Below are 17,902 nucleotides of genomic sequence, written 5' to 3' on the forward strand. Positions count from 1 at the left end.
GTCTTGAAAGGACCAAGTGGATCCACAGGTAACTTAACTACTTGCAAAAACAAAGCGCAACACTCTTTAAAGGAAAACAACAAAATCCAGCACTCGACAAAGTCACATTCACAATGTCCAACATAGCATAAAACAATTACTAGATATGTGAAGAAGCAGGAAAGTGAGACCCAAACTAGGAGAAAAACATAAACATAATGAGGTGAGAAATGTAAGATATAAAAAAGAACTAAGTGGCACTTCTAGGGGTAAAACTCTCCTCACAAAGCTCAGAGGGAAAGAAACACTAGGAAAAAAAAATAGAGACTCAGTGACTTGTGGAATAATATCAATCGGTTTGGATAGTTTCTGTTGCTATATCTTTAAGTTTATTGATTTTTAAAATTCTGTAGTGTTTATCTGCTTTAATCCCATCCAGTAAAACTTTCATTTTAGATACTGTATTTTCACCACTAAATGCTATCTATAAGAAAAAAGACTTTAAATTTAAAGACACAGATAAATTTAAAGGATGGGAAAAATGTAACATGCTGTATTAGTTTTCTGGGGCTGCCATAATAAATGATCACAAATGTTGTGGTTTAAGCCATTCAAATGTATTATCTTACAGTTCTGTAAGTTAGAAATCCAACATGGGTCTCACTGGGCTAAAATCAAGGCATTGGCAGGGCTGCATTCCTTTCTGAAAGCTCTAGGGGAAAATCAGTTACTCTGCCTTTTCTAGAGATGACCCACATTCCTTGGCTTATGGCCTCTTCCTCCATCTTAAAAGCAAATAAAGTAGGTCTAGTTCTTCTCACAGCACACTACCCTGACCATTCTTTTGTTGTCATGTCTCCATGTGCCTACAGCCAGGAAAGGTTCTCTGCCTTTAAGGAATCAGGTGGTTAGATTTGGCACACCTGGATAATCCATGACAATCTTCCCACCTCACGGTCTTAATTTTAATGGCATCTGCAAAGTCCCTTTTGCCATGTAAGGTAATATATTCATAGGTTCCCAGGGGTAGGATATGAACATTTTGGGGACCTATTAGTCTGCCTATCACACATGCAAACATTAACAATGAGAAAGCTGGAGTGGCTACCAGACACTTGCACATGAAACGTTCATCAAAACAGGCTGTAGACTGGACCATATAAAAGGCCCAGAAGTTTCAATAAATGTAAAAAAGATTGAACTCACACAGAGTATGCTCTCTGACCACAAAGGAATTAAATTAGAAATCAGGAATAGAAAGATTTGGAAGTAACAAGGGAAATTACAAAATATTTTGCACTGAGTGAAAATGAAAACAAAATTTGTGGGATGCAGCAAAAACAGTGCTGGGTGGGAACTTTAGAGCTTTGAGTGCTTATATTAAAAAAGAAGAAAGGTCCAAAGTCAATAATCAAACCTTCTGGGACTTCCCTGGTGGCACAGTGGTTAAGAATCCGCCCACCAATGCAGGGGACACGGGTTCGAGTCCTGGTCCAGGAAGATCCCACGTGCCGCGGAGCAACTAAGCCCGTGTGCCACAACTACTGAGCCCGCATGCCACAACTACTGAAGCCCACGCGCCTAGAGCCCGTGCTCCACAACAAGAGAAACCACTGCAGTAAGAAGCCCATGCACCACAACAAAGAGTAGCTCCCTCTAGCTGCAACTAGAGAAAGCCTGTGTGCAGCCATGAAGACCCAACACAGCCAAAAATAAATAAATATATAAAATTTAAAAAAGATTTTTAAAACAGGCTAATAGGAAAATATTATAAACAACTTCATGCCAATAAGTTTGACTCTTCAGATGAAATGGACACATTCTTAAAAGACACTTATATCTACTTCCTATTGCTGCTGTTTACCACAAAGATGGTGACTTTTATTTTTGGCTGCGCCACATGCCTTGCAGGATCTTAGTTCCCCAGGGACTGAACCCAGGCCCACAGCAGTGAAAGTGCCAAGTGCTAACCACTAGACCACCAGGGAATTCCCCCATTTAAAACAACACAAATTCACCGTCCACCTTAGAGTTCCGGAAGCCAGAAATCCAAAATGCATCTCACCTCGCTAAAGCCAAGGTATTGGCAGGATTGCGTTCCTTCTGGAGGCTCTGGAGGAGAATGTGTTTCCCTCCCTTTCCCAGCTTCTGCATTCCCTGCCCTCTGGCTTCCAGACAGCAATTGCCTCACTGTGACCTCTGCTTCTGTTGTCACATCTCCTCTCTGACACTCTTGCCTCCCTCTTACAAAGACCCTTGTGATTACACTGGACCCATCAGATCATCCAGAATAATCTTCCCAATTCAAGATCCTTCACTTTACCGCATACTTAAAGTTGCTTTTGCCATATAAGTTAACATATTCACAGGTTTTGGCGACTAAGACAAAGGCATCCTGGGAGGTCATTCTGCCTACCAGAGACACAAATGGCCAAAATGGATACACAAAGAGAGGGAATGTTGAATAGCCCCATATCTACTAAAGATATTCCCACAAAGAAGCCTCCAGGCTGGGATGGCTTCAGTGGTGAATTATGTCAAACATCTAAGGAAGAAATGGAATTTGACTCATCATACCAAACACAAAAATTAATCTGAAATGGATCATAGGCCTAAACATAAAAGCATAAACAATAAAACTTCTAGAAGAACACATAGAATATGTTTTTGGCCTTGGGACAGGCAAAGAATTTTTGATAGGACACAAAAAGCATGAACTATAAAAGAAAGAAAGAAATTTTTCCTTCATCAAAATAAAAACCTCATCAAAAGACAATGTTAAGAAAAAAAAAGGTAAGCCACAGACTGGAGAAAATATTTGCAGTGCATACATCTGGCCAAGACTACTTTCCATAATAAGTAAAGAACTCTTACAACTCAAAAATAAGGCAAACAATTCACTAGAAACAGTGGGTGAGGAAGATAATGGCCAAATGGCCAAAAGCACATGAGAAGCTACTCGACAGCATTACGCAATAGGGAAATACTTACTAAAGCCATATTAATATACTCCTGATTGATAAAGTAAAAAAAAAAAGGCTAAAAATACCAAGCGTTAGCAAGGATGCAAAACATCTGAACCTCTCACATACTGCTGGTCAGAATAAAAAATTGTACAACCACTTTGGAAAACAATCTGACAGTTTCTTATTAAATATATATATATATATATATTTAGTATATGACTTGGCAACTCCAATTCTAGATTTTTCCTTCTGATAAGACACATGTAACATAAAACATGAAACATATGAAAACATATGTCTACACAAAGACTTGTCCTTTAATGATCATAGCAGCTTTTTTCAAGATAACCAAAACCTGGAAACAACTAACATGTCCATTAATAGGTGAGTAGAAAAATTATGGTATACCCATACCATAGAAGACTACTCAGAAATAAAAAGGAACAAACTATTGATACCTATAAGAGAATAGATGAACCTCAAAAATATTATGCTGTGGGAAAAAAAAAGAAGACACAAAAGAGTATATACTGTATGATTGCCATTTACATGAAATTCTAGAACAGGCAAAACTAATCTGTCTTGACAGGAAGCAGATCAGTGGTTGACTGGGGATGAGGATGACGGCAACTGACTGCAAAGGGGCATGAGGTAGTAACCTCATTTTTTGCAGTGATGGAAATTTTGATTAGAAGGTGTATATATTTGTCAAAATTCATTGAACCGTGCACTCAAAGTGGGTACATATTATTACATGTGAGTTGTAACCCAATAAATTTTTTTTAAATGAAACAAAAAAAGTTAAAAATATGAAAACACTTGGGCCCCATTCCAAGCGACTCCAACACAGCAGGACTAATACGGGGCCCAGAAATCTGCGTTTTAAACCAGCTCCATAGAGAATTATGCTGCAGGCTGTTTTGCTTATAGAAACGGTATTGGTTTCTATGAACACCCAACTCGTATTTAGACAACAAATCAACTAGGCAAGCAAAGAAAATTCAGAAGAAAAGTGTTTGAGTTTTTGTGGGCCCTCATCCCACCGCTCAACCTCCATTCCTCAGCTGGAATACCAGTCACTACCAAAGCATCCTCCTGGAAGCTGGCTCAGCTGTGGTTAAGCTCCCTTCACGCATTCTTTACAAAAGGAAGTCTGCTAGGAAAATGGATGGGAGGAAAGCACAGTAAAAACACAAGTGCAGAGAAACCAATATATTTATTTGCAGAGCACAGATCCTTTCCCATAATGTCATTCAAGTCTGGCACCAGACGGGCTTGGCTGGCCCAGCTCACGGGACACGTGGTACCAACAGATATGCCTACTCTGGGGGGGAACAGCAGGTCCATAGGGAGGCTGGTGGCCCACCTCGGTGGAAGATACAACAGTACAACAGATATGCTAAGGGTACTCATAGCCCAGAGGAAAGGGTCATTTTTTTGCCAGACTGGATTGAACGGAGGTGCTCTATTTCCATTCCTTAGTCTTTTCCTGCTGCCTGACGTATCTCCCCTGTCTTCCTCTGTTCTACTTGTTGAAACACTTCGCATACCTCAAGGCCCAGCTTGAATAACACCTCCGCCTTATCAGATCACCATAGTCAAACACAACTTCCACTCCCACTTGGCTTGAAGAGCCCTTACAGAAATTTTGATTGGTATTTTAGATATTCATGTGCATGCTCTATCTACTAGGCTGTAATCTTGATTATAGAAACTATAACTTATGGTCCATGCTAGGGCTAAACTACATAGTTCCTAGTACGTTACTTGGCACTTAGTGTGTGTTTTATGTACGTGTGTTGTAGAAAGTAATGAATGATTCAGTCCATGCGGATTCCTAACTCTGAGCTTTTGCTTATGCCGTTCCCCCTTTCTAGAAAATCCTTCCCACTTCAAGTGTTATTCCCTCCAAGGAGCCTTCCCAAATCCCCAAGCTGTTGGGCTCCTATAGCGCTCTGGGCAATCTCTATCTTATCACTTACAACAACCACCTTCTATTGAAATTAAATATTTATTACCTGTTTCTCCTACTTAATCAGAAGCTTCAAGAAGCCAAAGAGTCCGTCCTAGTCATCCTTATCTTACCACCACCTAGCACAGTGTTCGGTGTAGTATGCATTTCATAAATATTTTTCAAACAGAATGCTCTCTTAAGAAGTTTCTGGAAGCATTAGCCCTGTGACACAGACGGCCCGGTTTATTTAGTCTGTGTTCCCATTAGAGTGGCCCAAACTGTCCTGAGGTCTCATTCCCAGACAAAATCCAGCGGAAACAGCCTTCCCACCCGAACTTTCTCCTTGGCTGGAGGGGTAGGACCGGATGTTCTCTGGGGTCCCTTACTGTCCTCTGATCCCCCCGATCCAGGGAAGCCCCCAGCAGAACAGACCGCCGAGCGTGTGGCCTCTCCTCACAAGGTCTTTAAGGTGGACCCTCGTCCTCTGGGATGACTGGACATAGGAAAAAGAACCCGTGACCTTTCAGACCACCTCTTTCCAATACACTTCTCTCTCCTTTCACCACCTTTCCTTTCTGCGCTTCCTCGTTCTCCCAGCCGCTCTCCTCCTCCTCTTTCCGCATCTGCTTCTGCTCTCCTACCGGTCCCACCGCACTCTCCCGGTGCCGCTGCTTCCGCCTGGCCGGCTTTCCCTTTCTCGCCAGTTGCCGCTCATCCATCCCGGGTCCCTTCGTTTATCCTGCTCCTCCGCCAGCCCTGCAGGAAGCCGAGACTCCTCACGAAGCTTAGAGGTGGGAGGTGGAGGGGAGGGGTGGGCCCTGGCGCCGCGGTCCCGCCCCTCGTGCGTGTGTGAATGTCTGTGTGGCGGTGACGCGGCGCCGGCGGAGAGCGAGGCGAGCGGATCGCCGGGGCTGCTCGGCTCCTGCGCGCCCTCGCGCTCCCCGCCGCCCGCCCAGGCGCAGGCAGGGCGCAGGCGGCGGCGGGCGGCATGGAGAGCTTGCTGGAGAACCCGGTGCGCGCCGTGCTCTACCTCAAGGAGCTCACGGCCATCGTGCAGAACCAGCAGAGCCTCATCCACACGCAACGCCAGCGCATCGACGAGCTGGAGCGGCGGCTGGACGAGCTAAGCGCCGAGAACCGCAGCCTGTGGGAGCACCAGCAGCTGCTGCAAGCCGTGCCTCCGCCCGGGCTCGTCCCCCCGTCACCAGCCCCGCTGCCGGCCACCCCGGCCACCGCCGCCTCCGGGGCCCAGGAACAGCTCCGGGACCACGGACAGCTCCCGCCCACCGCGCCCGAGAAGCCCCCGCTTCAGCACCACGGACAGCTCCTGGCGCAGCCCCAGCCGGGCCCCAGCGGCAGGGCTCACGCATCCCAGCCGCCCCACCACCACCCGGCGGGGCCAGGGGCCGTCGCCGACAAGGAGAAGGAGCGTCCCCCGAGCTGTTGCGCCGCTGCTGGAACCCTCCTTCAGCACAAATCCCCCGCCGCCCTCGGCAAGGGCGTCCTGAGCAGGAGACCCGAGTGAGTGGGGAAGGCGGCACGGGGACCAACGTGCCGGGAGGAAGGGCAGCAAACGGGCGTGAGGAGGGGACAAGGGGGAAGTGGGGTGCACCCGAGACTGAAGGACTAGGGCCTTCAGTGTGCTTGCGGGGAGAAGTGTGTCAAGGAGGCTTGGGGGAAAGGAGGGAATGAGATCAGTGTCTGAGAGGGCTTGGGAGGTGTTGGAGCAAACGGGAGTATCCCAACCATCACTGGGGGCAAAGGAGGAAAGAAATGAGGGTTATTGGAAACTGGCAGATTTTAAAGGGGACAAGACTGGGGGGCAGATTAAACTGAAGGAAAGAGAACAGTTGAAGAATCTTTTCAAGTTAGGAAAAATCTGGATGGGAGTTTGGGTAGTAAAATTATTCGAATGGAGAGTGAGCTATGAAAAAGACAGAGGCTTGGCAAAGAGACGTGTTGAGAGCTTTGAAAAGGGCAGGGTCCAGGAACAGTAGACCTGGGGTCTGAGGGGATTCAGAAGGCAGAGCACAAGGCTGAGAGGCAGGATGATGTGAGAAGGCGGGGGGCTGGAGACAGAGGAAGAGGAAAGGTGGGAGAAAGCGTTTCCCAGAGGAACGAGGTGGCTCTTAAGTGATGCAGTGGGAGTCCAAGCCAGGAGTGGCTCATTTGGACACGCTTACTCTGCTCTGACCTGAGTGGGCACCTTTCTTCTGAATGCCCACAGACCCAGAGGGGTGCAAGGTAACAACCCACCAGGCCCATAGAGGGTCCCTTTATAGTTTCAGGATTCAGTCTGGTTACAGCTTTTTCCTCTGACTCAAGGAGGATTTCTGTGCTGGGTGTTAGCAGTCGTGGAAAGGGGATAATGATGAGAGAGACAGTTGGCTTGCGGAGATGGTATTTGGGTGGAATTCCTGTTTAAACCTCTGTTGTGGCTGGTGACTGCAAACCTTGCTTCCCCTTGGTTATTTGGTGATGACTGGAATCCCATGTTAGGTCCAGAGAGAAATATGCTCATTAGCCCCTGATGAGAAACTCTAGGACTTCAAGCTCTTTCTTTATGCCCAATGTCCATGAACTAGAGATATGGGGAGAAGAGATGAAAGAGGATTGGAATATTCTCTCCTCTGTACTGGGAAGGCTGTGACCAAGTCAGCTTCCTTTCTCTCATTAGACAGGTGATAGAAGAACACCTCACAGGAAATCAGAACCTAGTCAGCGCCTGCCCCTGACGATGGGGATGCTAAGGGAGTTGGGGGAGGGGATGGGAAGGGTGGAGAGCCAAGAATCATCTTCAGCAGCCTTGGCGTGCTTTCGTCTAGGGCTACTTGTGAAGATTTGATGTAGACTCATTTTCTCCTCGCATCTACTGCAGAGTTAGACAAGTTGGGTCAGGACACAGGGTAGATTTGACCAGAACTCCGGGTCCTTAGGCAGAAGATCCAGGATGATCTCGCAGCATTTGATGCAAGTCCCAAGAAGATGTGGTTTTCCTTCCTACCTTCCTCAATGGCCCATTTGCCCTTCCTTCAGTTTAATGGTTTTCTTTCCTTATCTGGCAGAAAAAGCAGAAAGTCAGTTTTCCCTCAGTGCCCATGGCTCAGTAAGAGGCAAAAGGCAAAAAAAAAAAGGAAAAAAAATCCAAGATACTATGTGGCTTTTTCCCCAAATACGGGCAGCTATTCCATTCCATTTCCCAGGGGTAGCCACGGCTTCGTGGGAATTGTGCTTCTTCACCTGATTCCGCTCCTCACGCCCTTTGGTGTCTCCCTCCTCCTCCACCACGTCCCCACATTCTTTGCATCCCTTCAGGGGACTGTGTGGGCAAGACCGGTTGAGGAAAGATCATTTTTCTTGGATAAGGACTTTGCTGTGGCCCCCAAGGTGGCTTAAAGAGCCCAAACTCTCCTGCTCAGGTGCTCTTGCTGGGAATCCAGGGATTTTAGGAATCACCTGGATTCCTACCCATCCTCACATGTCAAAACTGGAGAGAAACCGTCATGTCCTCATCTTTCCTTCTCCCTTGTCCTGCTTTTGCTTCCCAAGGGAGCAGAACAAAAATAAGTAGTTAAGATGGTGGAAGAGAGTGGAAGTTTTGGAAATCTTTCACGCGGGAAGTTGTGCCAGGCACCAAGAGGTTAAACCCAGCAGTAACTCCTTCCTTTCTCCAGATCCTCCAGCTTTTCCCCCCTGCTCCCCAAGCCCGGACACCCAGAGACTTAGGGAGCTCAGACACGCATGCCTCCTCACTCTTCCTGCAGCTCCCTCCCCACTCGCATGGGAAATCATGAACATCAAGACGGATTGAATGCCCTTTGGACCACCCATTTCTTCCCACTGGTTTGCTTAACTTCAGTCCAAGTTTCCCCCCCAGAATCTCAGGAAGGAATCATCTTTGCTGACTAGGTGTTTAGCCCCACCCTGCTCTCCACCCACGACCCCAAGTTTGCACGTCTTGTCCTCCTCTGCCCAGCCTCTCAGTGGTGTAGGGCTAGATGCAGGCGGCCGGCAGGGGCACCTCTCCATGGATCGGGTGACATGGGGAGAGGGAGAGCTGAGCCAGCAGCCCTCTCCCTGGGGCCTCTCCTGGGGATCTCCCTGATGAATCAGTTCTCTACTGGGCATGCTGACGTAGGAGGAAGAGCCAGCGGAGGGGGTCCCTGGGTCATAATTTTGTTGAAATCCGTTCTCATTTCTTACTTCCCCTTCTCTGGACTCATCAGGTTGAGAATGCAGCTCTGGTGAGGTTGCCGAGGGGTGGGTGAGGGTTACCAGGGGCCAGGCAGCGTGAGATGCCTCACCGCACGGCTTATCTCTTAGCCCCAGAACTCATCTTCCTCCCCAAATCCAGGAGAGGCAGGAGCCCTGGGGACCCTGGGGCTGGGAAATAATAAATTGTTTAGCTGTCATCAGATCTGCATTAACAGGCAACCTGGCCTCTCTCCCTCCTTCAGCTGAGGGAGCTACTGAAGGTGATGGCCTTGGACGTCGGGCCAAGGAAGCAACAACACGGGTGTGGGTGAGCTCAAAGGCATGATGGAAGAACAACACCCGAGGGGTTAAAATTCTTTCTCTGCTGCTTCCTGGCTCTCGCTAAACTCCAGCCCCCACTGCCTTTGCCTCTTAATGAGAGCAGCAATCTAGCTTCCTCCTCTTTATTTCTTCAATCAAGGCTCACAGCATCTACAGAATTGATTATCCCTTTCCTGGCTGGAGCCAGAGCCTCAGCTTGACCTGGCAAAATTCCCCTCCGTGTCATGGAAGCACATGACCTGACCTGAAGCTCCTGGCTTCAGTGTGGCCACAACTTCTCTGTCTGAGCACATGTTGGTCCACCCACCCAGCCGTGCATTTAGAGCCAGTGGATCCCAGTGTCTGCCCAAGTCCCCAAGCCCACAGGCAGAGGATTACTGGAGGGTGGCAAAGATTCTTGCCTTATAATTCAAATTCAGCACCTACCCTGGGCTCCCTACCTCCAAGGCACCATGAAGTCTGAATAGCTCCCGTGTTCTCCTCTTCCTCCCTTGTCTTTCTTTACAGCCTTCCTCTTCCTCCCTACTATCCCCCTTCTCCTTTTTCTTCCTTTGCTCTTACCCTCCTTCCCTCCCCTCAAATACGTTCCCTCTCCTGTATTTTCTTCCTTCCATCCTTTGCTTCCATTTAAGCTGCGTAGGGAAGTCTCCTCCTCTCTGCTCCCATCCTAAGCATAAACTGAATCTTGAGTCATCTTTTGAGCACCACGGTCTCATGCTACCTGGAGGCCAGGGCACGGCTGGAAGACCACTGGACGTGCTTTTTAGCCTGTTGTCTGAGATGCTGATTGGAGCCGGCATCTCTGCTCCTACTGAGTCAGGGTTGTCTGCCTGGAGGTGGCAGACAGCCAAGACTGGCCCCTCCTGGGAGCTATTAAGAGAGCATGACGGTCTGTCTGTCAGTCAACTCTACTGTATCAAGCGTCTGGTCCGTTCAAAATCCTGCACTCTGTGCTGCAAAAAGACAGGAAAGATGCCGACAGTCCTTGCTCAACACACTCGAGACACAGATCTAGAAACATCTAAATAAGTGGAAGCAGACTGCAGGTGCCCAGAGCCATCCTCTATCAGAACAGAATGGGGTTAAGAGGGTGAGCGTACAAAGCATGTTCAGAGCCCAGAGAGAAGGTTTCCTTGGTTGGCGTCAAGGGCTTATGTCAAGAATAGCAAGAACCAAGGAGAGCTGGAAGGGGGATGGAGCCGGGAGGAGCCGATCCACAGAGATGTCTGTGCTACGCATGCTCACCATCCCACCCTCTGACCTACAGCCCCTCCCCCCATCATCCCTCCCCGACCAGGCTAAACCCATCAACGTGGGACAGAGATCTGGTGCCGGGGTCCTTTCTGCCTTGCGGCCAAAAGCCCTTCTTGCTGAGGAAGCAACGTTACTGCCTGGCTCCCTGGCCTGCCTGTCCTCCTTCTCTTTCCTGTCTCAGCGAGGAGAGAACTTCGGGCTGCTCACCTGGAAAAGGGGGCCGAATGAAGGCTCACTGAGAGGAGGGCGTGGGTGTCTTCTGCTCACTCAGCAGCTGGTACGGAGCAGGCACTGGTGACGATCTGCTGTCCCCTGCCTCTCCGAGGGCCTGGACCAGCGTTCTTCCCTCCCTCTCATCCAAAAAGAAACCAGTCACCCCAGCCTCAGGAAAACCTGACGGCCTCCCTGCTGCTCAGCAGCCCATGTGCCTTACTCCCCAGCCACCTCCTTCCTAGCCGGAGCCCTTCCTGGGCCCACACAGGCAGCACCAGAGGCCCTTGCACAGGCATTTGGCGCGTCTTCCTCTTGGCCTGAAACCCAGTGGGAGGAGCAGCAGTTGGTCCTGCTGATTCAGCAAATATCTATGCGGCCTGAGTTTCAAAGATCACTTATGAAAAACGGCAGATGGGGGTCAGGTCTGGTGGGGGGAGAGTGAATGAAAGGGAGGGTGACATGAAAAAGTGGGGAGAGCCAGGACAAGCAGCTGGACCCTGGTCTGGAAAGAGGCCTGGATCTTGGATTGAAATCCCACGTAAGGGGTTTCTTAGTAAGAGGTCCTGGGGATGCTTTCATTGCATCTGGCAGATCCCCAAATGCAAGGCCATCTGGCAGGATCTCCGAGGCTTGGGCCACTGCAGCGCCTTCCTCCTCTGCTTCTAAAGCACAAAGCGCGGGTTCCCACACGGGCTGCTAAGGGTTTTGTTTTCACGCAGGAATGGAGTGGTCCTCTCCATTTCAGGCAATGAGGGCATTAAGCAGCAGAAAGGGGCAGGAGTAGAGCGAGGGAGAACTTAGGCTGTTCAGGCCAAGAGGAACTTAAGGAAACCACAGAATCACAGAATTTTCAAGATCTAGGTGGTTCAGAACATGGGCTTTGGAGGTAGGCATACCTGGGTATGAATCCTGCTCTACCACCTACCAGCTGGGACACCTTACATTCATGGTGTACCTTCTTTGAGCTGTGGTTTTTTCATTTATGATATGAAGAATAATATCTACTTTAAAGGGATGTTTTAAACTTTTCTTTTTTTTTTTTTTACTGTTTCAGGCACAAAGTAAGTGCTCAATATATTGTAACATTTCTATGGATAAAGAAACCAGGGCCCAAGGCTCATCCAGAGTTAGACCATAGCTATCGAGGAGAACACAGGTTCAGCATTCCTTCAGGAATTCTTCCAGGCCACCTATCTAGAGTGACCTTTCCTCAACCACTCCCCTACCTCTGGACAGCATGCACCCAAGCTATTCCAGATATGTGAACGGGTGCTTGCCTTCAAATGCAGCTAGGCAGGATCACCACCCCTTAGTGATCTATAACGAGGTCTCACAACTGTAGAGCTGGGAAATGCTTCCTTAAGCCCAACCTAAATTTCTTCGGTTGCATTTTCAGATTGTTTGCACTTCTCTTAAGGACACTGAAGGGATCTGAGTTACCACCCAACACCCCGTGGGGATGAGAATGACCTCATCCATTTTCTAAATGGGGAAACTACAGTCTCATCTAGTACGCAGACGTGACAAGGACAAAAGTGGAGAGTGGGGGACTGGAGTCTGAACCAGGAGATTGCCTCCCATTTGCTGGAATGAGAGCTAAATCCATGGCTCCAGATTCTTCCATCCCGGGAATGGAAAGGACAAGGTAGAACCGCACTTTGCAGGACTCTGAGGTCAGAAAGTGAGACAGAACAGCAGGGAGGGGCCGAGAAAAGGGGAGGCCTGACCCGACGTGGGGTTCTGGTGGAGGCTGCGGGGGAGGGTGGCTGGAGGAGGACTCTGATTTTCCTGGTCAAGCCCAGAGGCTAAAGGAGTTTCTTCTCGTAAGGGCTGTTAGATGAAATACCTTCTAGAAAACACAAAACAAACGGAAAAGAAAGGGTGGCAAGGTGGTCGTGGCTGTGTGTGTGTGTGTGTGTGTGTGTGTGTGTGTGTGCGCTGAGACACGGCGTGGGGCAAAGGCTGTCGTGCTGTTGCTGTTTGGAATATCCCATCTGGAGGGTTATGTAACTCTGTGATGTTAATGCCTGGGCTGTGCTGAGCGCTCCCTTTCCTTGCCAGCTGGGGCCCGGGCTCTGTGGACAGGGGGCCTGCAGGCCTGTCCAAGTCCAGAGATGTGCCCCCCTGCCCCACACCCTCACGCTGTACGGTGGCAGGTCATTTCCTCCGGGCCACGGCTGCAGGGGCTGGAGGGCCTTAGGAGCTGGACCAGGGTCCCCCAGCCCCTCTGGGGAGTCAGGTGAATGTCAGAGCTGGAAAGGTCCTGTTAGGTCATTTGGACCGAACTTCTCATTTGGCAAACGAGAAAACTATGGCCCAAGACAGAAGTGACTAGTGCTTCCAAACTGGTTAGTGGCCGAACTAGGTATAGAACTCAGCTTCTCTAAACTCTTCATCCAGTACTCTCGTCAATATAGTGGGGGAACAAGAGGACCAGTCAGGACTGCTCCGTGGGTGTGCGTGGCCAAACTTACCGCGAGTAATGGGGGCTTCAGGCATTCCACGGGGGTCTCGCTGCCTTCCAGAATATCTCGCCTATGCCAGCAATTCTACACGTAGAGATTCCTTTGGGTACTTCAAGGTTATCCCCCTTGTTAAAATGCAAATTCTCCTAGGACAGGAGAAAAAACAACACATTTATTAGATTTATTAGACATTATTAGACTATTAGACTGTTGCACTTCAGCATGAGAGAGTTCATCTGAGCAGTTTCTGAAAGGCGGGTTTGATAAGGGAGGAGGATGCCTAGCGGCCAGGGCAGCAGGCTTATAAGGCATTGAAGGGCTCATGGGGGACGCTGTTGAGAGTCTAAATGGTCTTCACCTCCACTGTATTTTGCAGAGAATTAGCACTGCCTTGCCTGGGCCTGGTAAGCAAAGGGCAGGGACCCAGGGCACTCACTCTCACACTGGCTTGTCTTGAAAAAGTAATTATCTGGGCTGGAGAAGGAATACTTCCCCAAGGAGCTTCATGTGTAAAAGTCATAACGCAGGAATTTAAGGAGCATCCTGCTGCTTGGTAAGCACTTTTGATCCTTTCTAGGCTCTTAAAATAATTTTTTTTTTTTTTTTTTTTTTTGTGGTACGCGGGCCTCTCACTGTCGTGGCCTCTCCCGTTGCGGAGCACAGGCTCTGGACGCGCAGGCTCAGCGGCCATAACTCACGGGCCCAGCCGCTCCGCGGCATGTGGGATCTTCCCAGACCAGGGCACGAACCCGTGTCCCCTGCATCGGCAGGTGGACTCTCAACCACTGCGCCACCAGGGAAGCCCTTAAAATAATTTTTCGGGTGGCAAAATTTCACACAGCTCTATTGGGGTTTGTCATGGTGGGGACGAACAGCATGGGGGATGGAGGCCAACTCAACACCCAGTAGGTGTGTGATGAGTAATGCTGGGAGGAATAAACTCTCAGTGCATAGGGCACAGGCAGGCCCATCCACGCTTGAGTGGAGGGAGGGGGTACGGAGTCAGGGCTGAAGAAGGTCTCAGCTGGAGGGAGTCCCACCAGGGGGTGGGCTGTGCTCTGGCCCACGAGCACAGTTTCTGCAGCTGAGCACCTGGGAAATGCTGGATCAGAGGCTTAGCTCTTAAGGCCATCTGGGGAGTGAGGGGGACCTGGGCGCCCATTGCAGCTCACAGATCCCACCTCGATTCCACCGGTGAGTATGCAGAGCCCTCCTCCCGCTCTGCCCCCAGCCTCTGCCCAGTCCAGTCTTTAGCCTGGGAAGCTGCATTAAGAATGAAGCATGAGGGACCTCCCTGGCGGTCCAGTGGTTAAGACTCCGCACTTCCACTGCAGGAGGCACAGGTTCGATCCCTGGCTGGGGAATGAAGATCCCGCCACGGCCAAACAAAAGAATGAAGCATGAGAAAGCCCTTGGAGTGTTTCACCTCAGACACCCACACACATGGCCTGTCAGCAGGTTGAACCAGAAATGGAAAATGGACCTATGAGGATGGGAGGGAGAGGAAGCCGGAATCACGGCCATGTCTCCAGGTAGAAAGAGACAAAGAAGAGCTGGATTCTGGGGTCCCACTCTGGCCTGGGAGAAGCAACAGGAAGCAGCAGCAGGCTCCAGGCCTCTCCTCTTTCTCTGCCAGGCAGTGGCGTCAGCTCTGGTCAGGGAGAAGTTAGGACCCTGCCGGGAGGCGACTAGATGTGAGTCCGGCGTGGCTGCGTTTGTGGGACTGAGGGGGTGCGTCTGAGTGGGGGTGAGCGTTTTCCTGACTTGGGCTGGGGGAAAGGGGTGAGGATCCCACCACACAGCACAGGCCTTCTCCCTGTCTCCCCACCCCCGGGGCTCGTCTCCCTGTCAGCACTCTGGGTTCCTTCTCCTTTTCTCTGCGTGCTTGTTTCTCTCTTCTGGCCAGCCAGTTCCTCCCGTCTGTAAAATGGGGCGAGTCTACAGTGCCTCCATGCCCGTTTTCTACCCCTCACTCCGCCTCGAGCGTGAAGGAGACCTGGCCTCTGGAGGCTGTGAGCTCCTGGGAAAAAGGCTGCCCGGACAGTGGGAGGCGTAGGGGCGAGACATCTGGGGGTCTAGTGACGCATTTTGTTTGGAAGGTCAGGTACCAGCAGCAGCAAGATGCATGCCTAGCTGCAGCGTGATCTTCCCTGCACCCAACTTGGCCTAGCTGTGGCCAGGGACTGGCGCCCATGACCTCTCTGGGCTGGACAAGTCAGGTCAAACCAGCTGTCCCCCTGCCTCCAGTCAGGAATGCACTCCCTATCCCAGCAGAGAGGCAAGGGAATTCCACCATTTCTTCTGTGATAAATGATTCCAAACGACCACAATTTTCATTCAACACATCAATCCAACACAATGATTATTTAAAACAGCAACAGCAACAGAACTCTGCAGAGCAGTTGGGAATCCTTTGCCTGTGTCTAGTTTCAGCATTCCAGTGCACAGTCTGGTCTTTACAGACGGAGATGCCCTGGTGCTTCCAAACCGGCTGGTTGGGCATCTTGGACATTCCTGGAGCTACTCAACTCATAAGAGCCCGTGGGTGAGGGCCAAAGGGAATTCCAGAGGCAGGTGAAGGCACCGTGCTGCACAGCACTGGATCGGGGGTGGGGGGGGAACCCAGAAGCCAGACTGAGGCCAGAAGCCAGGACTCCCGAGTTCCGATTGCTGTGCCCACCCTCACAGGCCCCAAGTGTGAGCTTGCAGCAAACCGCTCCCCCGTCCCTGGACCTTGGTGTCCCCTCTGCCCAAAGGGGACAATCAGTCTTTGCCCACCTTTGGGCCCCTCTCTGCCCTCAGTTCACTGAGTCTGTGGCAAAGCAGGGCTGTTCAGAGGCTGCTGCAGCAGAAAGCACTTACCTTAGATGGACAAAGTGACTTCCAAATGGTAAGAGCCTTAGGAAGGGGGCTCAGAATCCACTCTCCATTTCGAGAAAACAAAGGAGACAGACCCTGGGGCCGGGTGTAGGTCGGCCAGGCCCCGCAGGTCGGGGAGGGCGGGATGAATTCTGCGGGGGCTTCCCGCTCCCGCCCCCCAGGAATTTCCACGGGGCCCCCTCTGGACATTGGCGCGTCAACAGCTGGAGGGGAGCGCAAAGGATGCAGCCCCCTCCTCCCCCCGACTCGCCGGGAGCCTGGGGAAGCCCTTCCGCGGGCGGCGCATCCCATGGGCTCCGCGGGGGCGGACCCAACGAGCCGGGCTCGCGGCTGCGTGGGCGGCCTGGCGAGCGGCGGGCGGGCGGCGCGGGATCTACCCGCCCACGCGCCCCTCGGCGCTTCCCAGCGGGGGCGGCAGAGTGAGCCCCCACCCCCGCGCCCGGAAGCCGCGCGCCCGGCGCCCATCCCGGCGTGGCGGCTGCTGAGTCACGCGCCCGGGAAGCGCGGCCGCTGCCCCCCCATCCCCCACTGCGCGCCCGGGCCCCGTGGGAGTGGGGAGGGGCGCGTCTCGCGGGTCCGCTGCTCCCCTCCCCCCACCCCCGCGGCCCTCCCCCCTAGCCTGGCGAGCCGCCCGCCCACGTCGTCTGGGAGCATCCCAGCCGCGCGCCTCCCGGGGGAGGAGCTTCCGGGCTGCGACCCCGCCCCACACCCGACAGGCCGGGCCGCTGCCCGAGGGTGCGGGCGCTGCGGGCGGGACGTGCGCTCCTGTCCCGGCCTCCGTGGATGGCTGGGGGGAGGGCCATCGCCTTGCTGGGGGAAGCCGCGGGGGCGGCTAAGAGGTTCGGGATCAGGGTGGTGTCACGGAGGTCCAGTTCTACCGAGCGTCCACCTCCCTAGCCTTCCTTGTACCCAAGTCACCTTGGCCAGAGAATCCCAGCTCCGTCTTAGCCTACCATATCTATATTTGTATTTTGTACAAGTACAAATCTTCGAGTTCTGGCCCAGCCTGTGATAACCATAGTAGCTCAGAAGGTGACCTGGGGTTTGAACCCTGACTCGGTCATGTACTAACTGTGATCCTCAGCAATGACAGCCTTGGCTTCCTTGTCTGTAAACCGGGGGTAGGATTAGTGATAACCTCCCAGGACCGCTGTGAAAATTCAGAGTTGATGCCAATAAAGCACCGAGCAACCCAGGCGCAGTGGGAACTCGAAGGACAGCAGTTATTTGGGGACCCCTCTGGCAGGAACTGGGCCAGAAAGTGATTTTTGAAGGTGGAGGCTTCCCGAGGGCTCCGAACAGGGCTCCTCCTTCCCTCCCTGACAGCCTCTCAAATATTTGAAGACAGTCATTCCCCCTCCCTGGCCTCCTGGACCGCTCCCTCCAGCCGCCTCCTTTTCTTTCTCCTTTTCTTTCCGGTGAGCACACTGACGCCTACACTTTCTGCTCCGCGTGGGTCTGGGGGTGTCTCTGCCCACCTGGTCACTGGCTTCTAGCTCCCAGAACACAGCAGCTGGAGACAGCCCTGTGGCCCAGGAGGTGTGGCCCAGCCAGCGTGGGGGCAAGGAGAGTCCCTCCCCTCCCCCCCTCCCCTCCCCTCCCCTCCCCCCCTCCCCTCCCCTCCCCTCCCCTCCCCTCCCCTCCCCTCCCCTCCC

The 17,902-nt window shown here is 51.7% G+C and overlaps 1 protein-coding gene and 1 long non-coding RNA gene across 2 annotated transcripts; one reads left to right on the plus strand and one right to left on the minus strand.

Annotated features, from left to right (window-relative positions):
* The first annotated feature begins 5,887 nt into the window (after window positions 1-5,887).
* LOC132529307 (IQ motif and SEC7 domain-containing protein 3-like) lies at window positions 5,888-6,424 on the plus strand. Its single transcript, XM_060165647.1, has one exon. It carries the CDS (start codon window positions 5,888-5,890, stop codon window positions 6,422-6,424), a length of 537 nt encoding a protein of 178 aa, XP_060021630.1.
* A 768-nt stretch (window positions 6,425-7,192) lies between these two features.
* Window positions 7,193-16,356, minus strand: LOC132529308 (uncharacterized). The gene is made up of 3 exons (XR_009543415.1): window positions 16,230-16,356; window positions 13,377-13,513; window positions 7,193-7,957 (listed from the first exon to the last, which is right to left on the minus strand). It is a non-coding gene; the product is annotated as an uncharacterized LOC132529308 (long non-coding RNA).
* Between the last annotated feature and the right edge of the window lie 1,546 nt (window positions 16,357-17,902).

This window comes from Lagenorhynchus albirostris, chromosome 11, assembly GCF_949774975.1.
Source record: "Lagenorhynchus albirostris chromosome 11, mLagAlb1.1, whole genome shotgun sequence".
Classification (NCBI taxonomy): domain Eukaryota; kingdom Metazoa; phylum Chordata; class Mammalia; order Artiodactyla; family Delphinidae; genus Lagenorhynchus; species Lagenorhynchus albirostris.